Genomic DNA, 17,607 nt, shown 5'->3' on the forward strand with positions numbered 1-17,607 from the left:
ATTCCTCTGGCCAGCCAGTCATGTGCTCAGTCAACAGCAAACATTTATTGAGCACGTGCTAGGATGGGCGAGGCGCTGGGGATTCCTGGGTAAACCATCAGACGCCACCCCCGCCCTCATGCGGCTTGCAGGCCGTGCAGACAGACATAAAGGGACTGTCAGAATGCCAAGAGTTATGGGGCCCCCAGCAGGTCCCCTGGGAGGAGGGTGTCTGAGGGCTGAGGCCACTCCGGGATGACGTGAGTCACTGTCAGGAGCAGATGGTACACGGACACGAGACCTGAAATATTACTTACTGCGGCAGGGGTGGTGGGCACTCAGCTCCCGTGCAGGCTGGGTTGGCACAGCTGTGTTACTGATTGATAGGCCTTTCAGGAAACAAAGACCACGAGAGAATTCAACATGCTCCTGGCTCTGGGCCAGGCCAGCCTCATCTCCTCTGCTTTGTCAAGTGTGTCTTTTTGTCTGCCTTCATTACTTGCTGGGCGCCTCTGTTTTAACTACTAGGAGGGAGCGAGTGTATATTTGTGTGTGTGTTTGTGTGTGTGTGTGTGTGTGTGTGCCCGCGCACACCCAGCCTCCCTGAGCGCTGCTCTTCTGGGGGCAGGAGGTAACAAGGGGACCAGCTACAGGTCCCCACTTATCCCTTCCCAGAAGCCCTTGACTTTGAAGCCAGCGCCTGGAATTTTTGTCCTGTGTTTGCTTTTCCCAAAGCCAAGTCCAGAGGCAGCCGAGGGCCGTCTCACAGTCACACAGCGGGCTGAAGGCAAAGCTGGCAGTGAGGCCAGTTCCCTACCGTCCGCAGCACGGACGGCACTGAGCTGCAGGCGAGGTTCCGGGGCCTCGAGCTGCTGCCCCCGCCTGGAGCTGCCCGTCTTCTATGCCCGCCCCGCCACCTCACCTGGGGAATTCCTCTTGGTGACACCAAGGAAGGCCTTCAGGGAAGCAACAGAGAATTTCTTGAAAAGGGAACCGAGTTTAAGAGCTCTGGAGACCAACAGCAGCCAGGAGCGCCCCAGGGCCTGAGGAGGGGGCTTGGGGGGTCACGCAGGTTCAGGGCAGGCAGCCTATAAGCCCCCCAAATAAGCTGCTGAGTCAGAGCCTGGGGAGCCGCCACCCCTACATGCAGTGGGTTCGAGTGCCTTTCAGGTAGGAGGCCCTTCCATACCTGGGAAAACCCCTCACCCTGGTTTCTGCGGCCGCCTCCTTAGGTCCCCCCAACCCCAGTGTCAAGCTGAGGTCATGGGCACCAAGGTCCCAAGTTCTAAGCAGGATTTCTTCCCAAGCCCTCAGTCACTCAACTGCAGACGACATTGAGTGTCCCCAGTGTGGGAGGGGGACACCGAGGCTAAGGGGAGGGTTTCTTCTAAGGCTGGCTCACTCGGGCGCCACGCTGGCTCTCCCAGCCCAGCCCCGGGCTCCGCGCTGCCCTCCCAAGGCCCTGCAGTGGGACTGCTGTGGTCCCGGCTCCAAGGCCCAGGCCCGATCCATCTTCCCAGCCAGAGACTCACTGCGACAACAGGACAAGGCTGGGCGGCCACAGCATTGGCCTCTGATCTGCCCTGGCCGAGTGTACGTCAGGAGGACGATGAAGAATGAACGCCTGGCAAGGAGCGGGTCACTGCCGCCCGGAGGCCCTGCTGAATTGCAGTTCAGACCTCAGCTGCCTGGGGCCACGGATCAACAGGGCGGCCATTAATCTCTCCAGCAGGGATGAGTGGGAGGAGGGCCTGGGGGAAGGCTCAGCACTCCCCTCTGCCCTGGGCCCCTCTTCAGCTCAGCGCGCCCACTCCCTTGGGTGAGATAGGACCAGTGGGGTTGCTGCGGGCGGCGGGTGGGGGGCGGGGGTCTTGGGGCCGCCCTCTCCTTACCCACCTCTCTCTGGATCCTGCTCATGACGTTGATGCTCATGACGTTGATTAACTCAAACTATGTGGGTGAAGGTCTCATGGTCACCCTAAGGTAAGGAAGATGTGCAGATCACAGAGGGTCTCTCCCTTCCAGGAGGAGTGAGGAGGGCTCGAGATCACACAGCCAAGACTTATCCCAGAGCAAGGGCAGGTAATACACCTGAGGGGTGTGCAGACGGAATGAGAAGAGCTCAGGGCTTTCCTGGGAAACCAGAGCTCCTGGCAGACCGGGAGCCCCCTCCTCCCAGCAAAGGTTCCGCCAGCCCTTAGACTGAGTTGAAAGCGTGTTTGAAAGGGATTTGGAGTAAGACACATGCTCCATCTGGTGGTGACAAAGGGAATTGCATCCCCTCAGACTAAGGCTGCTATTGTTGCTGTTGTGTGATTAAAAGTTAATTCATTCAATCACTTCCCAGCCTTGGTTGTTATTTGTGACTTAATCTGTGTACGAATTGTGGAAAATCCCAAAGTGAAGTGAAAGTTCAGTAGCTCCCAGTCAACGTGACCTTAATGGAGGGGGAAGGGAAAGTGTTGATGAGGGCTCTGAATGTCACCTGGATCTGTGGTTTCCACACTGGCTGCTCTCCTGGGAGCTGGTTAAGCATCACCTGGCATGGGCCCATCCCAAGGTTAATAGTTGATAGTTCTGGAGGGGATGCTGGGTAGCTAGTGCTTTGAACAGCACCCCAGGTTCTGCAGGGCGACAGTCTGGAACCCGGTGGAGCCTCACGGTTCACAAGGACAGAGGGCTTGCAGCAGGGGCAGAGGCGGAAGTGACTCACTCAGGACCATTTCCCTCCAAAGCAGCTGGAGTTGCCCTCTGGGTTGGCAGCTCAGGGCCTGTGTATGGAACCTTCTAGAAATGTGACTCCTCTCCAAGGCGCTTACTTCTCCTCAGGCAGGCCGCAGGCCTGGAATACCCCTCTTCTCGTTCGCCTTGCTGCTACATCCAAGAAGCTTCGGGAGACCCCTCCTCCCAAAAGCCCCGCTGGCTGGACCTGCCCCATTCCCGTTCATTTCTCCCACTGTCGTGGATGGCTCCAGTGTCTTGTGTATGGAAATACTGAATTCTATTTAAGGGTTTGGCCTCTCAGGATTTAGTTGTCATGGGTGAGCCCACATTCGGAGCAGGGTGTCACAAAGACCTTAGCTCTGAGTTGTAAGAATCAGGCTTTCCCCTCTGTGTCTCCCTGGAGCTTCTCCTCCCAACCCACGGGGTCAGTGAGAAGGACTCTGAAACTGGGGGGAGAGACCTGGGTTGTAGCTCTGGCTCCGACACAGGCTGGCAGGGTCACCTGGACAAGTCACTGCCCTTCTCGGGACCTCAGTTTCCCTTGCTGAAAATTGAGGATTGTTTATTTTACTCTTTAGGGGCCTTTGGTGCTCAAGCATTCTGCGAGTCCGTGAGGGCTGGTGGTCCAGGCAGCAGTGGATTATGACAAAGAGCTCAGTTCTCAAGCAGAATGCTGCCTACCCTGCCTCTGGTCCCCAAACACGCCCTCCCTGTTCGCTTTAAACTCTGCTCACTTGCTGCTGTCTTGGGTTCCCAGGCCAGTCCCGCCTCCTTCCCTGGCTGCTCCAGGACCCAGATGAGTAAACTGGACACTAGGTAGTGCCATGATCCCACCATCCCATCCAGCCTCTCGCAGAGGCCTCTGCAGGGAAGGGAGAGAGAGGGAAGAGGGGCTCCTTCCAGGGCACAGAAACTGCCCGAGGGGAGCAGCGTGCTGGGCTGCCAGGGGGCCCCAGGCAACAGGAAGTCAGGCGCTGGCGGCAGGGCCGGCCTGACACCATCCTGGGTTGAAGCTGTCCTGGGTGAGTACCTGCCAGAGCGGACAGGGGGCTGGAGGAAACGGTTAACAAGGGGCCCACCCTCACCGTCCACTTTCTGGCCCCTGGCCCTGGGGTTAACCAAGTCAGCACCCAAATAGGTAGATGAGGTTAGGTCCAGCTGAGGCCCCCTGGCCCCACGAGTGGAAAAGGGGTGGCCGGAGCTTAGCACCAGGGTCAGGAAGGGGATAGGAAGAGAGCGTGTGCTGAGGCCCCCGCCCGGACCCCGAGACCCACCCACCCTGGCACGTTGGTGCACCTGGGGAAATGGCAGAGCACATAATATGGCCACAAACAGCTACAACGCTGGCAGCCCAGGGCATGGCTGCAGCGTCTCCCACTGGAGCGCTCCAACAGCCCCACCCAGGGCCTGGGCCGATGATCAGGCAGCTCCAACAGACCCAGCGGCTTTGAACCTGTGACCTTGACCTTCCCATCTTTCTCTTTGCCTGGCATTTGGAAGGCAGGCTGAGCCGTCTGTCTCTGGGGTCCTTGGCATCGCTAGGAAAGTCCTAGAGGGGATGGTACTGAACTTCTTGCTTAAGCAGGCATGGGCACCTGAGCGAATAATCGAAAAACAAGGGACCGGGCTGTATGGACTCCGACCTGGAGGAGCGGATGGTGGCAGTTACAGGAGAGAAGGAGGGAGGGAGGCAGGCCAGGGAAGGAGCCGTCTCTGAGGCCGGTTTTATTATCAGCACGGGGTGGGAGGAGGCGATACCCACCCAGGGGTCATGCGGAGCCCGGGGCTTCCTTCAGCCCGAGGGCCCGGCAGTCCCAGGTACAAAGACCTATAGCTCAGGGAGGGCTTCCCAAGCGGCCCCGGTGCAATGGTGGACACGACTGGCTCTGCAAAGACAAAGACAGGATTGGGGCTGTGAGGGGGCAGAGGTCGGGACTCTCATTTCGTTCCTTATTCATCTTACCTCTCCCTGGCATGTCTCAGCAGCCTCCCTTGGCTACACGTGCCACGTCAGGCACTTGGCCATCGTTTAAAAACATATGAGGGTGACAGACGCCCGGCTGATGGATGAAAGACCCTGACGTCCTTCCCAGTTCGTCCTCACCTCTTCCTTATTAACCACAGCCATCCCCGGCCACCCCCTTGCCCGCCCCTCGCAAACCTACCTCTCATTACAGCTCATCTTCGTGAACTTGCCTGGGATGGAGGAAAGCAGACAGGTAAGTTGGGGGGGGGGCGGTGAGTTCAGGGGTCCCTGAAGTTGTAGACCCTCCTCACAGGCCTCAGTGACCAAACTCCTCGACATGCTCCTCCCGCCCCCGCCCCGCCCCGCCCACCCCATCAGTCACCCAGGCAGGCACGCACCGGTGCTTCTTCCTGCCCCCGCAGCGGAATCGTCTGCCTTAAAGAGAGACAGGAGGTTAGTTTTCCAAGGAGACCTTCTCTGCCCTGGAGGACTCGGCTCTGTATTCCCTCCTCCCTCCCACCTGCCTGTACCGCTTGGTGTCTGCCTTGGAGGCCACAGTTGACTGTCTCTCTCTGTATATAGGGCTGCACCATAAGCAATCAGAAGCCCAAGTCAGTCGATTGGTCAGTCAACAAACACTCACTGCAGTGGCTCCATGGGGGGCTGTGAGCGCCCTGAGCGTGGGGCTGGGCATGCAGACGCTGCTCAGTAAAAGCTCTTGGAGAAGAATGGCAGCAAGTCCAGAGCCAAGACCCCTGCTCCTGCCCATCTGCCTTCCACCTCCTACGTGCTCAACACCGCCACCAGGGAGCCTCCAGGGGAATCGGGGAGACTGGCCACGTCTGCAAAGCGCAGCCGTCAGGAGGGCGGGCACCACCCATGGATGTGTTAGGATCCCAGGACACAGGTGTATCTGCTACATTCTCTCTCTTCTTTTCATTGGTGTGTCTCTGTGTATGTTTCTTCTGGTTGCACCTGAACAAGGCTCCTGCTGTGTGCCTGCCGGGGCTGGGGCTGGAGCCAGGACCCTTTTCTCCCCTAGGACGCCCCATGCCTACACTGGAGCGTTCTGAGTGCTTCCTTAGCTGCTGTGTCTTTGGCTGCCAGCCCTAACCTTCTGAGGCAAGTGGGATCATCCCCATTTAACAGATGAGCAAACTGAGGCCCAGAGAGCAGGGGTGCCGAAGGCCTCTGGCTGCCAGGCACGGTTGCCTCCCGGCAGCAGGCAGGGGGTTGTGGGGGGGTTGCGGCTGAACCTGCTCCGCTTCCGATTCAGCTACGGAACCTCAGGCAGCTTGCTGCCCCTATCAGGGTGGGTCTGGTTTTTCATCTGCAAAATGGTGACATTGGTGGCCATCCCTCAGTGTTGCCAAGAGGATTAAATGGGCCGAGACGTAGCTCAAGCCAAGGAAGCGTCCAGATCTGGGGGAGGGGGTGTCCAGCGGAGGCTGGTTCCCTCCCTTCGCCTGGCTCCACGTGCACTGGAGCTTCCCTGGGCCGCTGGAAGCCAGCGCTCCCATCTCCACAGCCTTCCCCCCAGCATCCACTGGAGGGCTCCCTGGAGGAAGAAGGAACCTCCTGGGTGGTCTGAGGACCAAGCAATGGGACATCCAAGACTCCTCTTTCCATCAAGGTGGCCATCCGTTTCCACATCCTGGGTGGGGGACCGGAGGGGGTCCGAGAAACTCACTTCCCCCTTCCTGGATCTGGGAAGGGGGCGAGAGGGCTCTCCCCCCTCCACCCCGCACCTGGGAAGCCAGTGCGCTCAGTGATGTGTCCCCATCAGCGCCCCACTTCCCACACGAAGGCCCCACTTACTGAGGATGATGATAAGCCCCACGATGAAGGCCAGGGCAGCGAAGATCAGGCCCCCGTTGCGGACAGTCTCATAGTCTGAGGGAGGAGAGGGCAAGGAAGTGGGATGAGCGATCCCAGACCCCTCCCTGCAGCCAACCTGGCAGCAGCCCTACAGTAACTGGCGAAGGTGGGGGACACATAACACAGAGCCAGGAACCGGGGTTACATGGGGGGCGCTCAGGAAGGGTGCGGAGGAGGGGCCCACCAGGCTCACCGTAGGAGAATGGGTCCACGTCCTCCTTGGGGCTGCCACCTGAGGAGAGAGCCAGAAGTGGGTGAAGGGCGAGTCACCGACGGCGGTGTGTTTCAGCCACAGAAACTGTGGAACTCCCATCCTTCCCATCCCAGCACCCCTAGGGGTCCAAGGGGGCCAGGCGAGGCTGGTGGAGAGACACCCACGAGTGGGGACTGGTGAGTCCCCACTGCCCTAGGCAGCTCCCCACCATCGGCTTGGGACCAGATACTGTGCCTCCAAACGATGCCTGTGGAGGCCCCTGGCACCTCTGGGAGGGGCTGCTTCCTTCCTCTCCTTGCTTCATACAAAAGTAGGAAAAGACCAACAGAGGCATCTCCCATAAGACTCACCAGCAACCTCTCTCCATATAACTAATGAACTACAAGGTACTTAGCAAATATCTGTGAAGTGAACGGATGAATAAATAAATAAATAGAACCTTAACGTTCACTGAACAGAAGGAGGAAACTGAGGCCCAGTTTGAAGACTTGTCTAAAGTCCCAATAAAAGTTGGAGGCAGACCTGAGTCTTGGACCCATGTTTCTAGATTCTTCTCTCCTACGTTGCTATCCTCAGGGGGAAGCAAATTTATTTCAGAAGCATTAATATATTTTGCTTACCATGTGCCAGGCTGCGGCGAACAAAGCAGTAGCTCATTTAACCACTGTAACAACCCTATGAGGCATTAATATTCTTCCAATATAGTCCATGAGAAGACGGAGGCACAGAGGGGCAAAGCAACTCACCCACAGTCACACAGCTAGAAAAGGGTTGAGCTGGGAATGAACCCAGGCAATTGGTTGTTAAGAATCTAGGTGCTTAACCCCTTTGCTGGGCTGCCTGTCACATGGTCAGGAGGAAGGAGACATTTCAAGGCCAAGTGGTTCGGTCCAGTGTCCAGCCCCGAGCAGATATCATGGCTCTGCTTCCGGCCCTGTAAACTGAGCACGCTCACTGTTGGGCAGCTGGAGGGCACCTGGCCAGAGCTTTTCTGCCACGGCTAGGGGTGGCCCCTTTTCTCTGCCCTACTTGAGCCCCTTCTTGGCACTAGGGCAGCAGTGCCCAAGGTCAAAGGAACGCACCAGTCGGCACCTCCCAGGCTGTGCTGAACTGTGCCTGGGCCGTGGGGCCTGGTGAGCCCAGCTGTCCTGGCGGTACACCCGCCCTAGGCCAGGAGGGAACAGGCTAGAAGGGGTCTGCTCCTGGGCCTGTAGGGCCTGAGGCCGAGGGAGCCTATGGGGGGCCCAGGCACCCGTCACCATGCAGAAGACCTCCGAAGTTGTCTCCCCAGATTCGGTTCAGGTCTCATTCAAGGTCACATGGGGCATTAGTGTCAGAGCCATGAGCAAACTCACAGCTCCCCTCACCATACCAGGAACCCGTCTCCTCCCTGACCACCACGTCTTGAGCCACTGGATGAGCCAGCCCTCACCCAAAGCCCTCGTCTTTTCTAGATCTGGCTCTAAGACCACCACAGACGACAGAAGGCCTACTGGATTCCAGGCCTGATCACCCTCGTTCGCAGGATGACTTCTGGGTGCGTGTCCTGAACTTGGGGGCTCTCACCCCAAAGCCAGCCTGAAAAGGCTGAGCAGAGGGGCCCACTCCTGCCCCAGCCAGCCTGACCCCCATCTGCCTGCTGCTCTGAGCTTAGATAGTCCCAAAGATACATGGAACCAGGACGGATGCATGCCAGAAAGTCAAGATAGAAGCTCACCGCTCCCCACCCCCCAGCAGCTCCTACTGGGCGCCCAAGGTTCCGCCATTCATGCTAGATTTCTTTGGAGTTAAGGCAGGATCCTCTTTTAAAAGCATATTTTCTTAGCGGGAAGCCTGGCACGGGATGTGGCAGAGGTGGTGGGTACTCTTGGAAGGCAGGGGTGCCAGGAGACGGAAGAGTGGGGTCCTGCTCACCCTCCAAAGATGGTCCGAGGCACCTAATGTTTCACACGCACACACACACTCACCATCATCTGTTGACAATCCTGCCATGTCCCCCCGCAGACGGGCACGTCCCACTGCCCTCTTCCCGCGGCCTCTGCTTCGGGGAGAGTGCCTGGCTGTGGGGTGGCCAGGGATGGGGGGGACATTAAACATTAACAGTGCCAGGTAATATTTACCCTGGTCACAAGAAAGGCCCTGGTGTGGGTAGCGGGGCTCCTGCTGAGGCATGAGGAGGTGCAGGGGCAGCAGGGGCAGGGAGGAGTTGGCCGGCTTTCCAAACCCTCCCCAAGGAAATTTCCAGAGAGAAGTGCTGGGGACAGATCAGCCGTGGTGTCCTTCCCCCAGCCCGAGAGGTCACGGCTGCGGCTGTGACAATGGGGAAGTGGGAGTTTTGAAATATATTCCGTGTATACTACAGCCTGGGGGGCAAGGTCGGGGGTCCCATGGAGACCCCTGACCCTAGCAGCTGCCCACCTCACCCACCGCTATGGAGATCGCTGTTTCAGCTGATGTGTCTTGTCTGGCACTCAAGGCTCCTCTGCGGTGGTCCCAGGGTACCCGGCCCCTCCTGCCTCACAGCCCACCTGAGCCCCCCATGCACGTTCACACCTCCAGGCCTTCGCTGCCTGGGAGCGCCCTTTCCTCTGTTATCTTCTTCATCCATCCAGGCTGCATCTAACAGCTCACACCTCAGTCAGTGTCATCCCTAACCAACCCCTCGTCTCCTGCAGCCTCTGGCACTCTCCTTCTCCAGCCGTGAAGCACAGCTTCCGTGCCAGTTTCCCACTGTTACACGGTAGGCTCCCTCGGGAGGGACCAAGCCCTGCCACAGGGAGAGCGCCTTGTTTTCACGATTTGCAAAACACGTTCCTATTAGTTCCTTGCACTTTGGGTTATTTCCCCATTTTACAGATGAGTCACCTGAGGCACAGAGAGGGTAGGGCCCTGGCTCAAGGGCACACAGCGGTGAGAGGCAAGGTGGAGACTGAGAGCCACACCCTCAGCTTTAGGAATCAGGAAATTCCCACACTTCCAAGGCCTCCTCCCCGCCTCTACTGTGGCCCCGCTCACCTTGGGGACCGCAGCGCTGGGTAGCTCACATTCCTAGCTGAGTTCTAACCAATCGAATTGGCTTCCAGTAGAGGCTGATGCTCAGTTATAGCCAAAGGGCCAAGGTCAGCAGTCCGTGCTCATCAGGGGTGGGTTAGTCCTTCAAAAGGACTCCATCTATTAATCTTCCTGGAGCAGTGGCATGGGATCAAGGTTTGAGTTCACTTCCTGGCTCCTGCACTTGCTCAGTATATGGCCTCTGTCAAGTGACTTAATCTCTGTGTGCCTCAGTCTCCTCATCTGTAGAATGGGTTGTGATGAGGAGAAAGTGAGATAATGCAGTAAAGGGTGTGGCAGGGGGCCTGGTACACAGTAAGTGTCATCATTGTTACTGTCATACACCGTCAGACCCAGAAAAGCCAACCACCTTCCAGCAGAATGAACATGAGGGTGAGATGGAAAGAGGAAATGTCACGGCCTGCAGACCAGGAGCCGAGACACCCATTCAGCTCTTCTGCTTTCAGGGCCAAGTGATGAATATTCATGAAAATACAACAGAGCTAACCTTCGGTAGGGGCTGAGCGTGTGTCGAGTTCTTGCATGCATTGTCCTGCTGAATGCACGTTTGCTCCATTCCACAGATAAAGAAACTGAGCTGGTCATTGACTCCACAATGACCCTGAAGGTGGCCAGGGCAGCGCCACGATCCCCACTGGGCAGCCCAGGAAGACTGAGGGCAGGGAGGTTGAGGGATTTGCCTGAAACACCCAGTCAGGGACAAAACCAGAGCTAGAAAGCCCCCACGGCTGTACTCCCAAAACTCCTGGGGCCCTCCACACAGACACTGGTACCTCCTTACTGTACATTATCCTGGTATCTCAGTACATTTTGTCTGTCTTTGTAAGCCACTGTGGATTCTTTCTGGAGCATAAAAATAGGTAGAAAGTTGATAGATAGATAGATAGATGAATGACTATAATAGATGATAGATGATGATGAAGATGATAGATGGATAGATAGGTAGATAGATAGGAGATGATAGAAGACAAGAGAAATAAATCAGTAGCTGCGTTTTTAACTCTATATGCGAGGTACTGTTCTGAACACTTCACAAAAATTAACTCATTTAATCATCACAGCAACTCTATGAGGCAAGGAAGGCATTACTATCATCCCCATTTTATAGATGAAGAAACTGAGGTCCAGAGAAGTAAAATAACTTGCCAGAGGTCAGGCAGCTACGAAGTGGGGGAACCAAGCTCTGAGTCTGGCTTGGTTCCTGCAGGTGGACAGACAGATGGACACACAGACAGAAAGGGGGCTGTTGCACAAGTTGCCTTCCCAGCTCTTGCAGCTCAGAGATGCTGGGAGGAGAGATGACGGCACGCCCAGGACCCATACTGAGATGCCCTTGTCTAGAAATCCCACCTCTCCTTGTTTCTGCTTTTCCTGTACTCCTGGGGAGCTGGGGGTGCACTTGAAAGTGATGGGGTGGACACCTGTGTCAGAGTCTGAGAAGGTGGGGGGATGGGGTTCAGGGGACTCACCCAGGTACCACCTGTCCATGGCAGGAGCTGCTGGCTGTGTCCTCAGTGGAAGAGAAAGTTATGAGGTGCTAGTGACCCAGGGCCTGGATGGGAAGAGTGGCCCTCCCTCCCTCCACACCCCAGCCGAGCCCACGGGCAGGAAGAGACAAAGGCAGGGAGGAGGGACTGGCAAGGGAGCCCTCATCTCGTGCCGCCTGCTGCCGGGGCCAGGCTGGGCCAGGATCCACGCGAGTGTGGGGGAGATTCTCTGACCTCCAAGGTGACCTGAGGAAGGGGGAAGCTGTGAGCCACAGCAAACAGTGGGAGCGGGACGGCAGAGCACTGGGGAGAGATGCCACAGCCAGCGGCCTCCGTGCAGCCCAAGGTGCCTGCGAAGGTCACCAGGAGCCAGGAGGGCACTGGCTGGGGCCACAGCCCGTGGAATCAGAGCCCTTGCTCTCCACCTGCCCCTGAGGCAGCTGACGGAGACACTCAGGGGTCCCCCCGGGCCTTTACTCAGCGACACCTCACTCCTCCAGCCCAGTCAGGCTTGGCCCTGATGATCCTGCCTTGAGGGCTTGTTCTCCAGCTAGGAATCCCCTGGGACTGGGCAGAACTGCAGCAGGTCCTTGGAAGCTGCCCTGGGTGAGGAGGGGATGTGTCCAGGCCATGGCCCAGGGCACCAGCTGCAGCCTCCTGTGTCACCCCGGGACCTGGGCAGAGATGGGGAGCCGCTGGGGCTGGGAGAGGGAGCCGGTGTGTGACCCACCCTTCCTCAGCTGGGAACCCCCACTTAGCCCCCAGTGACTTACCTGAGGCTATGATGTCAGATCCGCCCAGCGGCCCAGCAGGAGATACCAGCAGCTCAGCGAGGCCTCTGAGGGCTGCTGGTTGGTGCCGCAGCGCGGGGAGGACGGAAGACAGCACTTCCAGTGGGAAGGCAGGTGTGCAGGGCCGGCCTCCCAGCTGGAGCCAGGAGCCAACCGTGGGAGCAGGAGGGCAGAGCAGCCCCTACCCTGGCTCAGACAAGACCCTGTTCCCTGGCCACTGAGGCCTCTGACCACGGGGGAAGCGGGGCGGCGGGGGATGAACTGGGAGATTGGGATTGACACATATACACTATTAATACTATGTATAAAGCAGACAGCCAATGAGAACCTACTGTATAGCACAGGGAACTCTGCTCAGTGCTCTGGGGTGACCTAAATGGGAAGGAAATCCAAAAAGGAGGGGATATAGGTATACATATAGCTGATTCACTTTGCTGTCCAGGAGAAACTAACACAATATTGTAAAGCAACTATACTCCAATAAAAAAATATATATATAAGTGGCCACAGAGAAAGAAAAAAAAATAAGCAGTCTGTGTGGCTCACTCGGGACCGCAGGATCGTCCTCAGGTCCCTTCCTTGTGGGTCACCCTGCTCGGCCATCCCAACACAGACACTGAAAAGCAGAGTCTGGGAGGTGCTGGTCTGGCCCCAGACACTGACCCTTGGCTCTGGTCAGATGACACCCACCACTCTGTTCCTCCTTAGCAAAGCTTCCTGCCCTGAGAGGGTGACTCATACACCCCCTCAGAGCTGCCCGGGCTGGAAAACACTCTAGAAATAGAGACAGGCAGGCCTGGAGGGGGTTGTCTGACTGGGCTGAGATCTGTCCTGGGGGGCCACCCCCCCCCAGCAGGCAGCCCTGCCTCCAGGCTCCTCGTCCCTTCCCCACGAGGCAGGGGCCCACCTGCCCAGGGACCCAGCTTCTCACAAGACCAGGCCTAGTCACATGTTCCCAAGTGGAAACCTGCGTGCTCACGGCCCAGAGCGCCAAGCAGACATTCCCCAGGTTGGGCACTTGGAGAAGTTCCTAAATCTTGGGGCTAGATGGGCCTTTAGTCCCAGTCTAGTTACCCGTCCAAAAATGTCAGTGGTCCCAAGAGTGGAGACCTCAGCCAGAAATACCCCCATCACACACACACACACACACACACACACACACACACACACACACACACACACTCCCAGACACGAACGCTGGGAAGAAAGACATCTCCATCCCAAATGGAGACCCTGCATCATAGACTAACCAGAAAGGGCCTCCAAGGTCATCCCACCCAACGCCCTCACTTCACTAAGGGTTCCCTCTCCTACTTACACGCTGAGGGCTCAGAGTGTAAGCCAAAGCCCTTTCTGTGTCCTAGAAGCCCGTCTTTATCTGGCTTCTAGATACAGGGCTGACCTCTCTACCTTGTCTCCAATGACTTCCCTGCCCCTTCTCTCCACTCCAGCCATACCGGTCCCCTTTACGGTCCTCTAATCCTCCAGACACGCTCCTGCCTCAGGACCTTCACACGGCTATTCCCTCTTCCTGAAGACTCTTCCTCCAGAGGACTTCCTGGCTGAATTTGCTCGGGTCATTCTTCAAAGACTGACTCCAAAGACCCTTCCTTGCATCCCCGCATAGTATTTACACACCCACTCTGCAACATTTCAAATTCGGGTTCTTTTTTGTGGCACTTACTATATCCGATTAAGTACATATTTTCCTTATCTTGTTTCTCATTTCTCTCTAACTAAAACTTAAGCTCCAGGAGAGCAAGGAGTTTTGTTGGTTCTGTTCATTCCTAGATCCCCAGTGCCTAGAACAGGGCCTGGCACTTAGCGGATCCCTAGTTTTGTTAGATGAATGGATTAGTTCCAGAGGTGAAATAATTTTGCCAGCTGCACAGGCAGACCCACAACTTGCCTAACGCAGCCTCTTCCCATGAAATCACCTGTAATAAGTAGCAAGAACTAGTTTGTCCCCACGGAGAGACAGCACACCCCACCCCCAGCAGACAGCTTCCCCAGAGTCCTTCCTGGGGAGTTCCCCGGCCCCGGCCCCCTGCTTCCCTCCAGCGCCTCACCTGGAGCTCTGCAGCAATTTTCATAAAAGTGTTCGTTTGTCCGTTCAGGGGAAGCCAGATGTTAAGAGTCAAGGAGGTCCTGCCCCTCTCACCTCACCCACAACCAAGTCCTTCCTTGTCCTGACTGAGGTCATCAGCCTGGCTGACACTGGGGACAGGGACCCCCCCCCCCCCCCGCCAGAGACCCTACAGCCTTCCAGGGAGGTCCTGGCTCCTTCAACCTGGATCATGGCCACGATCCCCCGGAGAGAAGCCCAGGGAAGCCTCCCCCCATGCATCTCTGCGAGCAGCACAGGGGTCCCTTGCAGATAGATGCACCCATGCTTAAATCCTGTTGCATCCCGACTCCTTACTACGGATTGCGTGATGCTGGGGAAGGTTACCTCTCCGAGTCCTCTTCTCCCATCTGTAAAATGGGATGATAGCACCTACCTTGCAGGGCTGTCGCAGGAATAGATGTGATGTAGGTAGAAGGCCTGGCAAGAGGGTCCTGATAAGTGCCAGCTTCACAACCCTCACCCTGAGCTGGCCCTCCAGTTCCTTGTGGACACTTGCGGTAACCCCCTCCCTGGGCTCAGTCGCCAGTGGGGTGATCTTTAAAGCAGGCTCTTGGGGCACCTTTCTGTCCCGGACCCTCAGCACGATCTCTGCCAGCCAACCACCCATCCGGCATCCCCAGCCTTCCCTTCTTCCCCCGAAACCCCATGCAAAACGGCTGTTCCCTGCTGGCATCTGGCCCTACCTCTTGTTCTTCCAGTCTTTTCTGGGATATGGGGGCAACTGGGGTGGGAGCACCACTCTTCCGTCCTGGAAAGACCACAAGGCAAAGACCCCCAAGCCCTCCTCCTTTGTCTGTTGTTCCAGGCTACAGCCAAAGAGGGGCACACTCTGCTGTTTTCCCCAAAACCCAGAAATCAAGGAGCAATTTGGGAGGTACGGAGAGGCAGTCCCAACTCCCAGATCCCTCCTTCAGGGCTGCCTGTCCAGAGGGACAGTGTCCTCAGCTGCCGTGCCTCAGCCTCTCCCGTCCTCCCCCAGCAGGCCTCCTTTGTCTCCGGATTCCTCAGCCTTGGGCGACCGTCTGGGGTGGTCATGGTTGGGCTCGTGGGGCAGGGAGTAAACAGACTGGGACATGGGCTGAGCCTTGTCTCCCTGGTGCTCAAGAACCAGCAGTGAGGCGAGGGCCCTCATCACATCTCCTCGAGACGGGATCCTCCAGATTCACCTGCCCTGGGTGTGGGGGGCTGCAAGGCAGAGGGCACAGCCTTGGACTCCAGGCCCCCAGCCAATCCTCCTGGTGCTGGCTCACAGCTGGAGAGAAGCCAGAAGCCCCTAGAAAGCCCCGATTCCCGGCTCAGGTCCGTCTTCAGCTCCATGGCACGTGTGGTCACTCGGCAGGGAAGGTGGTGACTCTCAGGCCCCATCTGTGTTGCCCAGGTGTCCCGAATCCCAAGGAACGCTGGCTCCTGTCTCCTGCTGTGGCTGTGAATGCCAGGGTCCCTGGGGTCTTATAAGGCAGGGCTGGGAGGGGGTGGGCCCTGGAGGGTCCATTCCTTAATTGTTGGCTTCAAGATGGCGCAAGCCATGGGGCACACAGGTCCTGGGAGCTGCCAAAGGGCAATGTACTCAGAGTCAAGGTCGCCCAGGTCTTTCTGCTCCCTGAGCAGGCAGGAGATGGGGACGTCCCCTTCTGCCTCTACAGCTGGTGACAAGGGCAAAGCCGTTTGACCCACCTCTCCCACAGTGAATACCCTGGAGAGAAATGCATTCTTGACTTTTCTAAGTCACGTCTGGGTTTGAACTAGAACGGAGGCTGTTTCTCTCCAGCTGCAGCCCTTCTCCTTCCAGTAACCACATCCCTCCCTACCTCTGAAAGGCAGGTCCCAACTCACTACTTCCAGGAAGACCTCCAGGATCAAGCCTGCCCCTTGCCGCTCCCACCCTTCCTCCATGACCTTCTGGATGTCACTGACATGGCCCAAACGGCTCACACCTGGCTTTGTAATCATCTTCGGCATTTATTTCACAAGACTACCAAGTCTATTCTGGCTTTTTCGAGGACACAGATCATGGGGTCTGTTAAATGTCTGTCTTCACTGAGTCTGGTGCCCATCTCGGATCACTTGGTAACAATTCCATCCATTTTATGGTTCTTGATTGTTCCAAAGAACTCTTGCCTGTTTGATCTCCTTCGTTCCGTCCAACGACTTAGTCAAGCAAGTTTTGAGATACCCATCCTACAGAAGAGGAATCTCCCATGGTATGTGGACAAGTCAAAACTTGAACCCCAGTCTAAAAGACAGAAGGGGAACCCTGCTATCAAAGAAAGAGCACATAAGGAACTGGCTGGTAATGTAAATATTAATAACGTGGACAAAAAAATGTTGCCTCCATATTTTAGTAAACAATGAATGTTGCCCACCATCGGCCACTGCCGGTGACAGTACACCCTGAGGGGGATATAGGATGAAGAAAAACAGGATACTGGCCCTAGGCGGTTAAGATAAATATCAAAGGAATGATTTCAGTGAGCCCAGATTCATGCATCTTCCCATACATAGAAAGGCACTAAAATCCTTAACTTGGGATGCCTGGTTTTTGTGATTAGCAGTAATCTTTTCATGTTTAGCTGTACATGGTTTCTTTTTGTTTGTTTGTTTGTTTTTCAGTAAAGACTCCTATATATCCTGGCTTCTCCCTTACCTCTTTGGAACAGCTCCGCAGAGCTATCTGAGAGGCTGTCTTCCACACCATAGTCCTCAGTAGTACCCCCGAATAACACATAATTCTCAACTTTTAGGTTGTGTGTTATTGTCGACAATAACATAATATCTACACGTAAAATTTTCAGTGTTTTTATGTCCATCGTGTCACTCTGACTCTGTGAGGTAACAGGAAAGATACTGATAGGCCCACTGGACAGTTGAGGAAACCAAGGCTCCCATGTGTACACAGAAGCCCAGCTTACCCCATGGCTAGGAAGGACTTCATTTTGCAGAGAAGGAAACTGACAAAGATGCTGGGGTCCGCCCCGGATCACACAGCTAGAGGGAACACAAGGAAATGTCCTGAGCCTCTTTCTGTTCCACCAGGCCACCCCCAAGCCTGGCTGGGAGGCAGGAACCCACTCCTCTGGATGATACAGGGGGCCGACCCCCTGGCAGCCCCTAACACCCCAAGTCCTTCAGGATACCCGATCACGCCATCACCTGCTCTGCGATCCCCGCCTTGGAAAGTGCCCCACTATTGTGCAACCAGGCACGGGGCTGGGGCTGGGGCTGGCTCCGCAACGTCAGCAGCCGGTTGGCTTGAGCTGGCTGATCCTGGCCCCCTGGAGTTCAGCTGGGACAGCCATGAATCACACTAATGGTGAGAGGTGGCCGCTCTCCCCCTCTGTGGCCTGGAGATAGGTATTTCCAAGGTTCCT

The 17,607-nt window shown here is 56.5% G+C and overlaps 1 protein-coding gene across 2 annotated transcripts; it reads right to left on the minus strand.

The window, feature by feature from the left end:
* Window positions 1-4,397: 4,397 nt before the first annotated feature.
* On the minus strand, window positions 4,398-11,543 carry FXYD2 (FXYD domain containing ion transport regulator 2). 2 transcript variants are annotated; one of them, XM_033434520.2, is made up of 6 exons: window positions 11,303-11,543; window positions 6,741-6,779; window positions 6,488-6,562; window positions 5,068-5,104; window positions 4,869-4,899; window positions 4,398-4,589 (listed from the first exon to the last, which is right to left on the minus strand). In XM_033434520.2, exons 1-5 carry the CDS (start codon window positions 11,319-11,321, stop codon window positions 4,875-4,877), a joined length of 195 nt encoding a protein of 64 aa, XP_033290411.1. In that variant the 5' UTR covers window positions 11,322-11,543; the 3' UTR covers window positions 4,398-4,589; window positions 4,869-4,874. The 2 variants fall into 2 exon arrangements, with proteins under 2 accessions (XP_033290411.1, XP_033290410.1); XM_033434519.2 differs by lacking the exon at window positions 11,303-11,543 and adding an exon at window positions 8,729-8,961.
* Window positions 11,544-17,607: the final 6,064 nt, after the last annotated feature.

The sequence above is a fragment of the Orcinus orca genome, chromosome 8 (assembly GCF_937001465.1).
Source record: "Orcinus orca chromosome 8, mOrcOrc1.1, whole genome shotgun sequence".
NCBI classification, from domain to species: Eukaryota; Metazoa; Chordata; class Mammalia; order Artiodactyla; family Delphinidae; genus Orcinus; species Orcinus orca.